The sequence below is a fragment of the Quercus suber genome, unplaced genomic scaffold, assembly GCF_002906115.3.
Source record: "Quercus suber isolate HL8 unplaced genomic scaffold, Cork oak 2.0 scaffold_137, whole genome shotgun sequence".
Lineage (NCBI taxonomy): Eukaryota > Viridiplantae > Streptophyta > Magnoliopsida > Fagales > Fagaceae > Quercus > Quercus suber.
The window spans coordinates 767,754-779,839 of NW_027069599.1; the positions used below are offsets into that span (position 1 = coordinate 767,754).

General features: G+C 34.2%; 4 protein-coding genes across 4 annotated transcripts; 1 reads left to right on the plus strand and 3 right to left on the minus strand.

Moving 5' to 3' along the window:
* Positions 1 to 1,164: 1,164 nt before the first annotated feature.
* Positions 1,165 to 1,609, minus strand: LOC111986378 (uncharacterized). The gene has a single exon (XM_024018004.2). The coding sequence runs from the start codon at positions 1,499 to 1,501 to the stop codon at positions 1,232 to 1,234; it is 270 nt and encodes an 89-aa protein (XP_023873772.1). The 5' UTR covers positions 1,502 to 1,609; the 3' UTR covers positions 1,165 to 1,231.
* Positions 1,610 to 3,358: 1,749 nt separating this feature from the next.
* On the minus strand, positions 3,359 to 4,002 carry LOC111986377 (uncharacterized). The gene has a single exon (XM_024018003.2). It carries the CDS (start codon positions 3,777 to 3,779, stop codon positions 3,513 to 3,515), a length of 267 nt encoding a protein of 88 aa, XP_023873771.1. The 5' UTR covers positions 3,780 to 4,002; the 3' UTR covers positions 3,359 to 3,512.
* Positions 4,003 to 4,884: 882 nt separating this feature from the next.
* On the plus strand, positions 4,885 to 5,975 carry LOC112001056 (uncharacterized). The gene is made up of 2 exons (XM_024033218.1): positions 4,885 to 4,924; positions 5,602 to 5,975. The coding sequence occupies exons 1-2, from the start codon at positions 4,885 to 4,887 to the stop codon at positions 5,973 to 5,975; spliced, it is 414 nt and encodes a 137-aa protein (XP_023888986.1).
* A 756-nt stretch (positions 5,976 to 6,731) lies between these two features.
* On the minus strand, positions 6,732 to 7,232 carry LOC112001058 (uncharacterized). The gene has a single exon (XM_024033220.2). It carries the CDS (start codon positions 7,113 to 7,115, stop codon positions 6,849 to 6,851), a length of 267 nt encoding a protein of 88 aa, XP_023888988.2. The 5' UTR covers positions 7,116 to 7,232; the 3' UTR covers positions 6,732 to 6,848.
* Between the last annotated feature and the right edge of the window lie 4,854 nt (positions 7,233 to 12,086).

Here is a 12,086-nt window from a genome sequence, read left to right on the forward strand (position 1 = left end):
TGAAAATCTAACCATTGAATTGCATGTTCTTTACGCTCTTAGTACATATGTTAAATTTTGTATCGATTGGATATCATTTACTATATAATCTATAAGTTTATATGTTATGCATAATTTTAAATTATAAAAACTTGCAATTTAAAAAATTTATTGATGACATAGTTATTGATCTTTAATTTTCTTGAAATTTTGCAAGCATTGAGGATATAAGAAAAAGATGTAATCTAATGATGGATTTGTCAAAATTTACCTCCAATAAAAAGATATTAAGTAAGTTTGTAGCCTAAGTCTACAGTTAATTTTGTAGCTAAAAATGGTGAAATTAAAATGTAGGGATCAAAATAAATAAATTTATATAAAAAAAATAAAAAATAAAACCAAAATGTAGGAACTAAAATGCATTTTCACCTTTCTTAATTGTATTATCAAAATTTGTTGTTCTTGTTTTGACTTTCTCGAAGGCAAAATTCTGGTCCCATACACAGGATGGCCCTCCAAATTTTTTTTTTAATAATTTTTTTCCTGAAGTAATACAAAAAATTATATATAAAATTCAAAAAATTATAAATAAAATTTTATATTCTTGCCTTTGGCCCCAAATTTTTTTGCTCCTTTCTTTCAAAACGGAAAATGTGTTGAATTTTCTAAAGTTTACTAATATTCAATAGGTGTTAACCTTCAAGAAAGCAAATGCAATACCCTTGTCCTTAATTTTTTTTTTTTTTTTTTTTTTTGGCTAAACAATATCCTTGACCTTACTGATGACGGACAAGGTGGCTATTTTCATAAAATAATTATCTGCTTCTACAGAAAACCCCCTTTACATTTTTTGATTGCAATTTATTTTCACTGGCAGAAATCAAAGAAAGATTTAATCACGTTTCTGTTAACAGATACTTTAAAATGGCTAAATAAAAATCATTTGAATCTCTCTCAGTTCAGATTTATCCTGTTCAAATCCGACCAAATTCAATTCATTCTATAACCCAAATATACCCATAAAAAACGAAGATAAAAACAAAGAGGAACATGTCACAAATATACAAATATTAACAATTCTTGGCAAAATACCTATAAAAGTTGAATACTAAAACGCTCCTACTGCTGTCCTAAATCGACCATTAGTAAAATGAAATTGGTAGGGATGAGGATAACAGACAAAAATTTGGGATGAAGCAATTTATATTGATTCAAAACTTGGCCTTATATTTACAAGAAGTGTAGGGGGGGATCAGTTAGGACCCCAACAACTCAAATACATGACTTTTCTCAAAGACTCTTCACTCTGCTTTAGCTTCTCGTTGTTCACTTTACTAGATATAGCCGAGGAAGACTGAGCTGAGAGTTTCTTGGCTTGATAGTATGATCTGATATTGTTCTTCGCATGCTGGTGAAGTGACCTTAGAGGATAGTTCCATCTGCAAACACCCTGGTCTTTCAAAGCCTCAACTGCACCAATACTTGCTGCCACCATCCAAGAAGCTTTACTTGTTGCACTCATACTTCTTTCTCTCTCTAAATCGGAACTGAAACAAATGGAGATTTGGGAGTTCGGAAGATGGAAAATAGATTTTGAATTTTGAATTTTGATGGTGCCCAATGTAAGGAAAGGGATCTTATATAATGTGTGAAGATAGTGGCAGGTGAGAAGATATTGGGTGCAAAACTATAGGCAGTTTTGCCAGTAGTTTGGGAGAAAACCCTGGTATTTGGACCCAAAACCATTTGCATAGCTCATAGGCTGTGCCTTTGAAAAGAAAAGGTTGGTGGGGTTGCTAGTCCTTTTCTCTTTTTCTTTTTCTTTTTGGCGCTGAAAAGGTTGGTGGGGGCTGCTTCATCTAGCTTTGTTTTGCCTTTTGCTTTTGTCAAGTAATAAAAGGAGGTATGGGGGATTAGAATTATAGCTGCATACTAGTCAAAAACATTTTTATTTGATTAGAGTAATAGAAAAATTTTAAGCCCAAGTAAAAAGGAAAAAAGTTCAATCTTTTGATATATTAATAAAAAATAGAGTCGAATTTAGAAAATTTGTTCCCAGTACCCAAAATTATTGTATTTTTGGTGAAGGACCTTTACTATCATACCAAAACATGACCTCTAGTCTCTAGAATTATCTCAAAATTATAATAATAATAATAAATCTAGAGTTCTATTTGGATTTCATAATAGAATCATGTACCAAATACGGAGATTAGATGTTGTAGAATTACACTCAACTCCCACTAATTTTTTTTCCTCAATTTGGATTTTGAGCTCCATTTTAAAGAGTGGTGGGTTGCGGCTTAAAAATTAGATTCTAACCGACCCAACCGATATCCACCACCACCAATAGCCTCGGTTCTTTGTCATATGAAGAGATATTCGATTAGATCTCAACAGATCCACCAGGATCTTGTGGGATATTGGCGAGATCCCACGAGATCTTTCTGAGGTCCATCAAGATCTAGTGTAGATTCAGTGAAACCTCGTTGAGATCTCTCCAAATCCTGCGAGATATAACAAGATCTCTCCAAATTTAGAGTATTTCAGGCATATATGATCGAATTTCATCCAATTCTAGGGGAATATGTTTGCAAGGTTAGGGAAACATATTTATTACTTTTGGTTGGTTAGTTTTTGTATTTTAAAAAATTATTAATTATTTATATAATTTAAATAAATAATAATTAAATTATTTATGACATTATTAGTTTGACTAGAAAATCGGTAATTAGTTTCTTTTTCAGTTCTTTCATCGTACCAATTTTTAAAACCATGCAAACAATGTTCTTTTTTCGGTGGATACCATACCACCCCCAACCAATTTAGCCAAGTTTTGGAATTTCGGGGTTTTTTTTTTTTTTTTTTCCATTTAAATTAGTATCAGTGCTGTCTTTCTTTTTTTCTTTTTTCTTTTTTTTTCCACCCAATGAATTAGAAAATCAAGATCTCGTTTTCTTTTTTTTCTTTTTAACGGAATGATGTCGTATTTAATGACATTGTAATTGAAGCAATTTAGAGTGGGAACCGGAAACCCGCTCCATAACTCTTCACAAAACAGGTCCTGAACTTGATAGCCTATTTGTGTCATTACCCATTAGGGATTTTTCTGGAAAAATTTATTACATTGATCAGGAAATGGTTTCATGATTCATATTTTCGGCACATCTTTAGATCAATCCAACAGAGTTGAAGAACAATGCTACTTGTTATGTGCTTCACACAAAACCATTTTCTCCATCATGGCATTCACCATCAAATGGCCAAAAATCTGTCAATTATATGTGTGCGTGTATATATATATATATATATATATAAAGAATTTATAGGAGGAATTTATAAGAGAAATAAGAAGTAAAAATTACATGAAACAAAGATGTGGGGAGGTAATTAAGCTCATATAATAGAAATTTGACCATTAATTTGCTTTAATAAGATAAACAATAATGGCAAGTACAGACATTTTTAAAATCTCTAATGAAGCTAGGAATCATCTCACGGAAAAATGGGATTACATATCTTGAAACAACACACTAAAATCTAGTGGTATTGGGACCCCAGCAGCTCAAATCCAGGACTTTTCTCATAGACTCTTCCTTGGACCGCATAATGGTATTAGAAATAGCAGAAGAAGACTGAGCAGACAGCTTCTTAGCCTGATAATAAGACCTGATATTGTTCTTGGCATGTTGATGCACTGACCTCATAACAAAATTCCACCTGCACACCCCTTGGTCTTTCAGGGTCTCCACTGCAGCTATGCTTGATGCCACAATCCAAGCTTTGCAAGCTGAATTCATATTTGTTAAGTTTAAGCTTTTTTTGAATTTGGGTTTCTGGTAATGAATTCAATTCAAGGTTGTGTGTAAGAAATTGATGGTTTTAATTTTGTTGTTGTTGTTGTTGTTGTTGTTGAGGGGTTAATAGTAGGGGGGTTTCTTTCCTTATATAGGTAGGGAGGTCAATATTTTAAGGAGGGTAACCTGGAAAGTAGAAAACCACAGGCAGTTGGCAGTAGAGGCCCTGGTATTTTTAATAGCAAAACGCCAAAACCATGGGCTAGCTAAGCTTGAAATGGCAGGTTACATATTTTTGGTGAGCGCACTAGTTTTATTGATTCGGACGCCAAAGTCCTGAAATAGCTACCGCTTGGGCGCGTTATTAGCAGATTTTTTGGCCATTGGTAAGTGTACAGTGTTGGCTAAATTTTCTAAGGGTAATGGGCCAGGCTTTTTATATGTCCTCACTCACCCTCTCTCTCTCTCACATATGGGACCACGGAAGGTGAGGGCGTATCAGCCCAGGTGACTTGTACATCTAAAGTGCTGCCTCTGCCTTTTTCTTTTTCTTTTTTTTTTCTTTTTTTTGTCGTTTTCCTCAAACCGTGTTCATCCTTGATACAAGGAGGGTGAAATACAACTTACACGCAAGAGGCCTTTATAAATTATATGGCCAACTTAGACCATTTCCATAAGTGGACGCAAACTTTTCGTCCATTTTACACTAAAAATTATTTTTTTTATTTTATATAATTATTTTTACAAAACACTCATATTAGTTTATTTATTCTATACATTTATTCAATAAAATATTTATTTTTTTATAATTTTTTATTATTTTCTCACTCACTAGCTCTCTCTCTCTCTCTCTCTCTCTCTCTCTCACAGACCCAACCACCGTCATCATAACTACCCTTCTCTCTCACAGACCTAACCATCATCACTAGATCACTCCACACCCAACCACCATCATCACCTACCCAACCAGCATCATCAAGGAAAACCAACTCATTCAAGCCGAAACCCACTCAATTCAAAAGCCAAATCATCACCCACCCAACCCAAAACCCATTGATCAAACAACGAGAAATCAGTGGCGATCGGCGATTAGAGAGGCTTTGTGGCGATGGCGGTGGCAATCGGAGATTTGATCAGGCTTTGTGTTGGTCTGATGATTTGATCGGCAACAATGGTTTGATGAGTTGACCAAATGAGAAAAAAGGAGAGTGAGAGTAACCAGAGACAATGAGAAAGAAAAAATTACTAAAATATTAAATTGAAGTGCTACAGTAACCGTGCATATATGCACGGTTATTATAGCACTTGTATATTTATGCACAATTTTACACATTGATGTAAGTGTTTTTTTGGTCAAAATGTGTAAAATAAATGATTTTTTACATTTTGCAAAACTTTACATCCACTGATGTGAATGCTCTTAGTCCTCAACTGTTATTCTTTTTTTTTTTTCATCTTACTCATAGTGTCATTGCGTTTAGAGTTAGAAAGAACTAGTTTGTCAGTTTTGAAAAATTTTAAACTTGTTTGACTTTCTACTTTGCTAGCTAGAAATCTTAGAAAAAATTGCTAGTTATAGTGTGAATATTTAGTTACATCTCATCCCATATAAACGAAATAGTATCTCATGATACTACAATCTCACAACATATGAGACACACATATAGAACTCACACATGTTGGGAGTCTCATAAGTTTCTTTTTCTTTTTCATATGATCACATGGTGAATCACATCGTAAAATTTATTATTAGGGTTTAGGGTTTAGGATGGTCAGTGGGTTGCTGGTTTTGCAAAAAAGATTGATGTAAGTTCTAGTCTTGCAGCTGAGTTGTGGGGCTTGCGAGAGGGGTTGGCTTTGTGTGTTGATGTTCATGCCCAAGCGGTTGAAGTGGAGCTTGATGCAGCAGCAGCAATCTCCCTTATTTCTTGTAACAGTAGGTCTAATGGAGATTTTTCTGGACTTGTTGATGATTGTAGGGACCTCCTGCTGCAGTTGCCTCAGGCTAAGGTGGTTCATTGCTATAGAGAGGCGAACTTCTGCGCTGATGCTCTTGCTAAGCTGGGAGCTTCTTCCTCTGATGGTGGTTCGCGTTTTGCTGCTTCACCTGTTGTTGTAAACCCCTTTTTGCTTTTTGATTCGCTGGGTTTGTATCGTAATAGGCTATGTCCTAATGTTTGTGAAACTGTCCCAGGTTGATTTTTAATGAAATCCTTTGTTTACCAAAAAAAAAAATTTATTATTAAAACTCACTATTATGTAATAGGACATCATAAATTTATTATTAAAACTCACTATCATGCGATAGGATAGTGTAAGAACTATACTCTCAGACTATTCTGCATTGTTATGTAGGAACAAGTAGGGGATCAAGAAGTTGCCTCAGTCAAGTAATTGGGTGTCCCTCTTTTTTCTTTTTCTTTTTTTTTTTTGTCGAACAATAGATCCAAAGATTTTATTTTATTTTATTTTATTATTCGTTAGAAAGAAGCTGGAAGCAAAAACAAGTGCAAATGCAAGAATTTTTCTTGGATGGATCGAGCAAATTTGATCAAATCAGTGGCCATATGTCCACCCTAATTTAAACATACGAAGGGGCTATGTGAAGATTCGAGGCCAGTAAAGGCTTCATCATGAGCTTGGAAAGCCTTAAAAGGGGTGAAGTCATTGCTTGCAAAAGGGACCAGTAGAATGGTAGGAAATGGGGATAGCATTTTGGCGTGGGACGATCCTTGAACTCCTAGTACTCCCTTCTTACAGTCTTTGTCCTCAGCCAGTGTTCAGTGATGGAATATATCCCCTATATGATTGTGTCTCAGCTGATTAACCAAAGCAAAACATGTCGAGATATGTTTAAGCTTAATTAAATTCGTAAATAATATACGTATAAAGAATTTATAGGAAGATATTATAAGAGAAAATAAGTAAAAATCACATAAAACGAAGATGGAGAGGTAAGCTCATATAATACAAATTTGACCATTAATTTGCTTTAATAAGATAGACAATAATAGCAAGTAAAGGTAGGAATCATCTCACGGAAAATTGGTATTACATTCTTGAATTAACATACTAAAATCTAATAGTATTGGGACCCCAGCAGCTCAAGTCCATGACTTTTCTTATGGAATCCTCCTTGGACCGCTTTATGGTATTAGAAATAGCAGAAGAAGACTGAGCAGAGAGTTTCTTGGCCTGATAATAGGACCTGATATTGTTCTTGGCATGTTGTTGCATTGACCTTATAACAAAATTCCACCTGCACACCCCTTGGTCTTTCAGGGTCTCCACAGCAGCTATACTCGTTGCCACAATCCAAGCTTTGCAAGCTGAATTCATATTGGTTTTCGAGTCTTTTAAGAATTTGGTGGAGAAAAGAGATGTGCGTATGAGAAATTGAGGTTTTGGTTTTGATTTTGATTGTTGGGGCAGAATAGAAGGGGGTTCTTTCTTATATACTAGGGAAGTAGAAGTGGTCATAATTCATAAAGTAGAAAACCACAGGCCATCAGTGGTTTATGGAAAGTGGCCCCTGTATTTGTAGCAAAACGCCAAAACTATGGGCTAGCTTGAAATGGCAGGGCACACTATTTTTTTTTTTTTTTTAAGAAAGAAATGGCAGGGCATACTAGTTTATTGATTCGGACAAGAAAGTCCTGAGATGGTAAGTTTGAAGCGTAAACAACAAATATTTTGGAATCAAAGTGTCGGCCTCATGTGCCTTTAGCCCATTAGAATCTAGAGGTCGACTTGCACATCCGCGTATCAATTCAACCTGACTCAGAGGTTCTGCTTCCAGTGCCGTGTTCATTTTTTTGTTTTCCCTATAACCGGGTTCTTCTTTAACATTAGGAATACTACTATACTAGGAAAACAAAAATTCTAGAAATACAATTTATTCCATACATTTTGCTACAATTTTTCTACTTGACTTTTTACGAATAGTTGAGAAAAAAAAAAAATAGTGGTTTCATGTAAAAGTATCAAGCAACCAATTACAACCTATCATATATAATAATTGTGATAAAGTGTTAAATAGGTTGTAGTGCTAAATTATTCTTAAGAAAAATTATTAGTTGCTAACGGAATACTCAACAATATGATACTCTCTCCTTCGTTTAAATCGTGAATTATATCAGTGGGTTCCAGTTAGCTTAACTGATAAAGTTTCTGATAGTTGTATAAGAGACTTAGGCTTCAATCCCTATCTATACCAAAAACTGATTGATATTTTGGTCTGATAATAAAGAGCTATTATCAAGAACGGATGCTATAAGTTGAAACTTCCTTAAGGTTGAGAGGAGATGAGAGAATAATACATTAACGTTACTCTCAAAATGTTGAGAACATGAGGTAATTAAGTTAAGAGCCTGTCTTGTTCCACTATTTTCAAGGTGTTTTTCTTTTCAATTTTTTAAAACAGTGGGCCTCAATGGTATTTTTGTTTGGGTAGTATTTTCGTTTTCAATTTTTCAGAAAACTAAATCTAGATTTGGGTGAAAAAAAAAATGAAATAGTTCCAACATTCAACCAAGTTGTATGATATAATATGATTTGAACATATAACGTTCATTCCACCATGATAATTACTCTTTATCACCAAGAAAAAAATTAATTAGTTTCTTTTTGGTGGATGCAACATTGGATCTCAAGTTCCTAATTCAACGATAAAATATTTTACTAATTAAGCTAACTGAAACATACTGCCTAATAATATGATATTAGAAAAATGATTATAAATCGTATTTGTAATATTAAAGTTTTATAGACATTACTTGAATTTTTGGTTTTCTATGCCGTATCTCCTACTTGGACAAGTGTTTCGTTCCTCTGCCTATGCAATTTCAATTGTGGAACCACAAGCCAATATTCGCTTACGCTTCCTAGTAGTAGGAATGACCGAATGAGTAACTGAAAATTGGAATTGTGTGCTGTTGATACATATGAATGAGTTCTGCAAGTTCCAGAAGTGAGGGATCAAGAAGCTGTCTCAAGGGGTCTAAGTTTTTGGGTTTACCTCTCTCTTCGTCAAACAACATATTGAAATATTTTTTATTCGTTGTAGAGAAGTTGGAAGCAAAATAAGTGGCTGGAAAGTGGAAATGCAAGAATTTATGTTAGATGGATCGAACAACTTTAATCAAATCAGTGGCCATGTCCCCCGGATCATGTGAAGAGTCGGATGGTTTAGTTAGCAGAATTGTGGAATCCTAAAAAGCCTGGTGAATTCTTTTAGACTTTTGTGTCATAGTTCATAGTGTTGGGTCCCAAACCTAGTCTTTTTGTAAATTAAGAAAATGATTAACGATTTTAATAAATTTCAAAAATTATTGTCAAGCCAAAATATCAATTACACACAAAAATTTACATGAAAAACACTTTCTCCTTGAAGGGAAAAACCATGAAACAAACTCCTAATAAATTCATAATTATAAAAACAGTTACAATATCATCTCAAGTTTTACGTCTAACTTGAGATCCACACCAAATACAATAAACACAAAAAACTCTGGTATAGTCGTGTAGATAGCATTTTATTTGGCACATTTTAAGGGGTGTGGTGGTCCGTTCCCAACAATCTTGGGCTTTTGGGCCTCGACCTCCAATTTACTTGTACTCTAGGTTAGGCTTATCCCACAATGGGAGGTCCAAAAAGTGGCTTCTCAAGTTACTGATGGAGTTAAGATGTTACTTTGGCCCATAACACTCTTGATCTTGTCTCAACCGAGATGACTTCTAGGCAATCGAGCCATTTCCTCAAAATACGAACAAGATTCCTTAATTCTGGGGATGCATTTTTCCTCACTACTCTCGTGTTTCACTTTCTCCCAAAATTTTCAACCCCCAATTCCTACCTCTCCTCTCCTATTTATACCCTCCTCTTAGTGGGGTTATCATGATGAGGGGATCTCCCCCATGTTAGTGGGTCCCTCCATATCGTATTACTGACTAGAGAGGACCCACCTCTTACTGCTGATATGACTTCCTAATAACTTGTGCTTGACGCCGATTATTTCTCGGCAGGCGACTTCTCCCAAGGCATTCGAATGTTCGGCCAGACCCATCTTAGCTCAAATAAGTGGACTGAGAAGGGCTGAGACCATTCAATGAGTGGGCCTATAGATCGGGGCCGGATGCTACTCTTGGTTCGTATAAGGGGCATTTGTATTAGATTAATAGCCATGATAAATATTGACTAGTATGCTATGATAAATATTGACCGGTAGATTACGATATTAATAGCATTGTTCTTTCTTCTTTTTCTTTTTTGCATAAACTTCAATATTATTTATCAAACTAAAATAAGGGAACTACAGTCAACCTCACAAGTTGTCCTTAAGACATAGTATTGTGATGAGAGAGAGAGAGAGACATCCCACCTATTGTGTATTACTAGATTAGTGGCCAGTATGATAAATATCAACTAGTAGTATAGTATTACAACATTGATGGCATTTTTTTTTTTTTTTTGATAAACTTCAATATTATTTAATCAAACTAAAACAAGGAAACTACAGTCAACCTCACATATAGTCCTTAAGATATTGTTTGATAGTAGTGTGACGTGGAGAGAGAGAGAGAGAGAGAGAGAGAGAGAGAGAGAGAGGTCCCACCTATTGTGTATTTGGGTAGCCAAAGAACCAAATATTAGTTCCAACTCAGACTTCAACTTTTTTTTTAAAAGTTAAAAATCTTCTTTTGTATCCTTACATATAATACACGTTCTATTCATTCCTAAAATATTAAAAAAAAAAAAAATTGTTTTCGTCCCTAATCCTTCTATTCACTTTTATTAAACCTATGTTAGGGGTGAAAAAAGAATTGAAACTATATTTTAGATACAATATTGATATAGTTTAGATTCTATTTTTGTCATTGAAATTAGGGGTATGCGCAGGTCGGATTGGGCAGGTAAAGGCTAATATTTTTATCCAATCTACCACTAGCGGGTTGGGAAAATTCCAATCCACTACCAATCCACCAAAGTCTAAATCCGGCAAATTGGTTACAAATTTTGGCAATTTGAACTCAGCGGGTTAGGCGGGTTGGCATTAACAATGTTTTTTTTTTATGATTATCACAAACTACAATTTGTTATTGAATAATCTCAAAATATAACTAATGCACACAAAAAACTAAACGTAGATTTCATTGAATAATCTCAATTCCAACACAAACATCGGGTCGATGAAAAATAGATATATCATCTCTAACAGAAGTAGGCTCTGCCTTACAACTTATGAAATTAAAAAAAAAAAAAAAAAAAAAAAAAAAAAAACAGTTGTCTCTGCCTTACAACTTAGGAAAATTAAATCAACAACTTAAAGTCTTAACATTCCCAAAGTCACATCAAGGATTCAAAATAATAACATACCAACATAACAAATAAACTTCAAAATGGTATGCATGGTCTCAAAAGCCACAATGTAATCAAATTAAACCCACTGAAAATAAACCCAATTCTAACAAAAGTTCTTCACAAAATACACTTCATCAATCAACTTCAAGCTTGGTACCACTCCAAAAATTAAGTCAAACTCCTCCAAAGCAAGTAGCAACCTAATCAATCATCCACAACATAAGATAAAATGAATGTTACTATTATTATATTATTCATGTTATCATTTATAATGTAATCAATCTAATCAAGTTTAAGCAAATGATAATAGAGAAAGGATGTTACTTGCCTAAGCCAAGTTCCTCAAAATCAACTAAACCGATTCTCTACATCTTTTATATTTAAAGCAGCAAATTCTAATATATATATATATATATATATATTACATATAATAAACATGTTACTACAATTAATCAAAACTATCTAAATTAAAGTATCCATGAACCAACTTCTACAAATAATTTTAAAAAAAAAAAAAAATTTACTTGACTCAATTTCTTCATATTCTTCTAAGTCATCCATAACCTCTCGAAGGTTGATTGGAATTGGTGAAGACCACAACCAATTCTGTCCAAAAAGAAGAGCCTCCACCATCTTTAGAGTTAGAGAACTTTGAAATGGATCAAGTACAAGTCCACCAGTACTAAAAGTTGACTTAGAAGCCACTGTAGAGACTGGAATAGCCATGCTATTTGAGAGAGAATTTGATACTTGTGGCCATTAAGCTTCCACCATGCCAAAATATCGAATTCAGCATTGCTTAGACCCTCACAATTTTTTGTTAGAGACCTATCCCCTTCAGATTTATTTTCCAAACTTTCTGCCTCCTCCAAGTATTTCTTATATTGAAAGGCAAATAACTTGTTAGCATCTTCCTCCTCATCATCAACATCCATCTCTTCAAAAGTTTG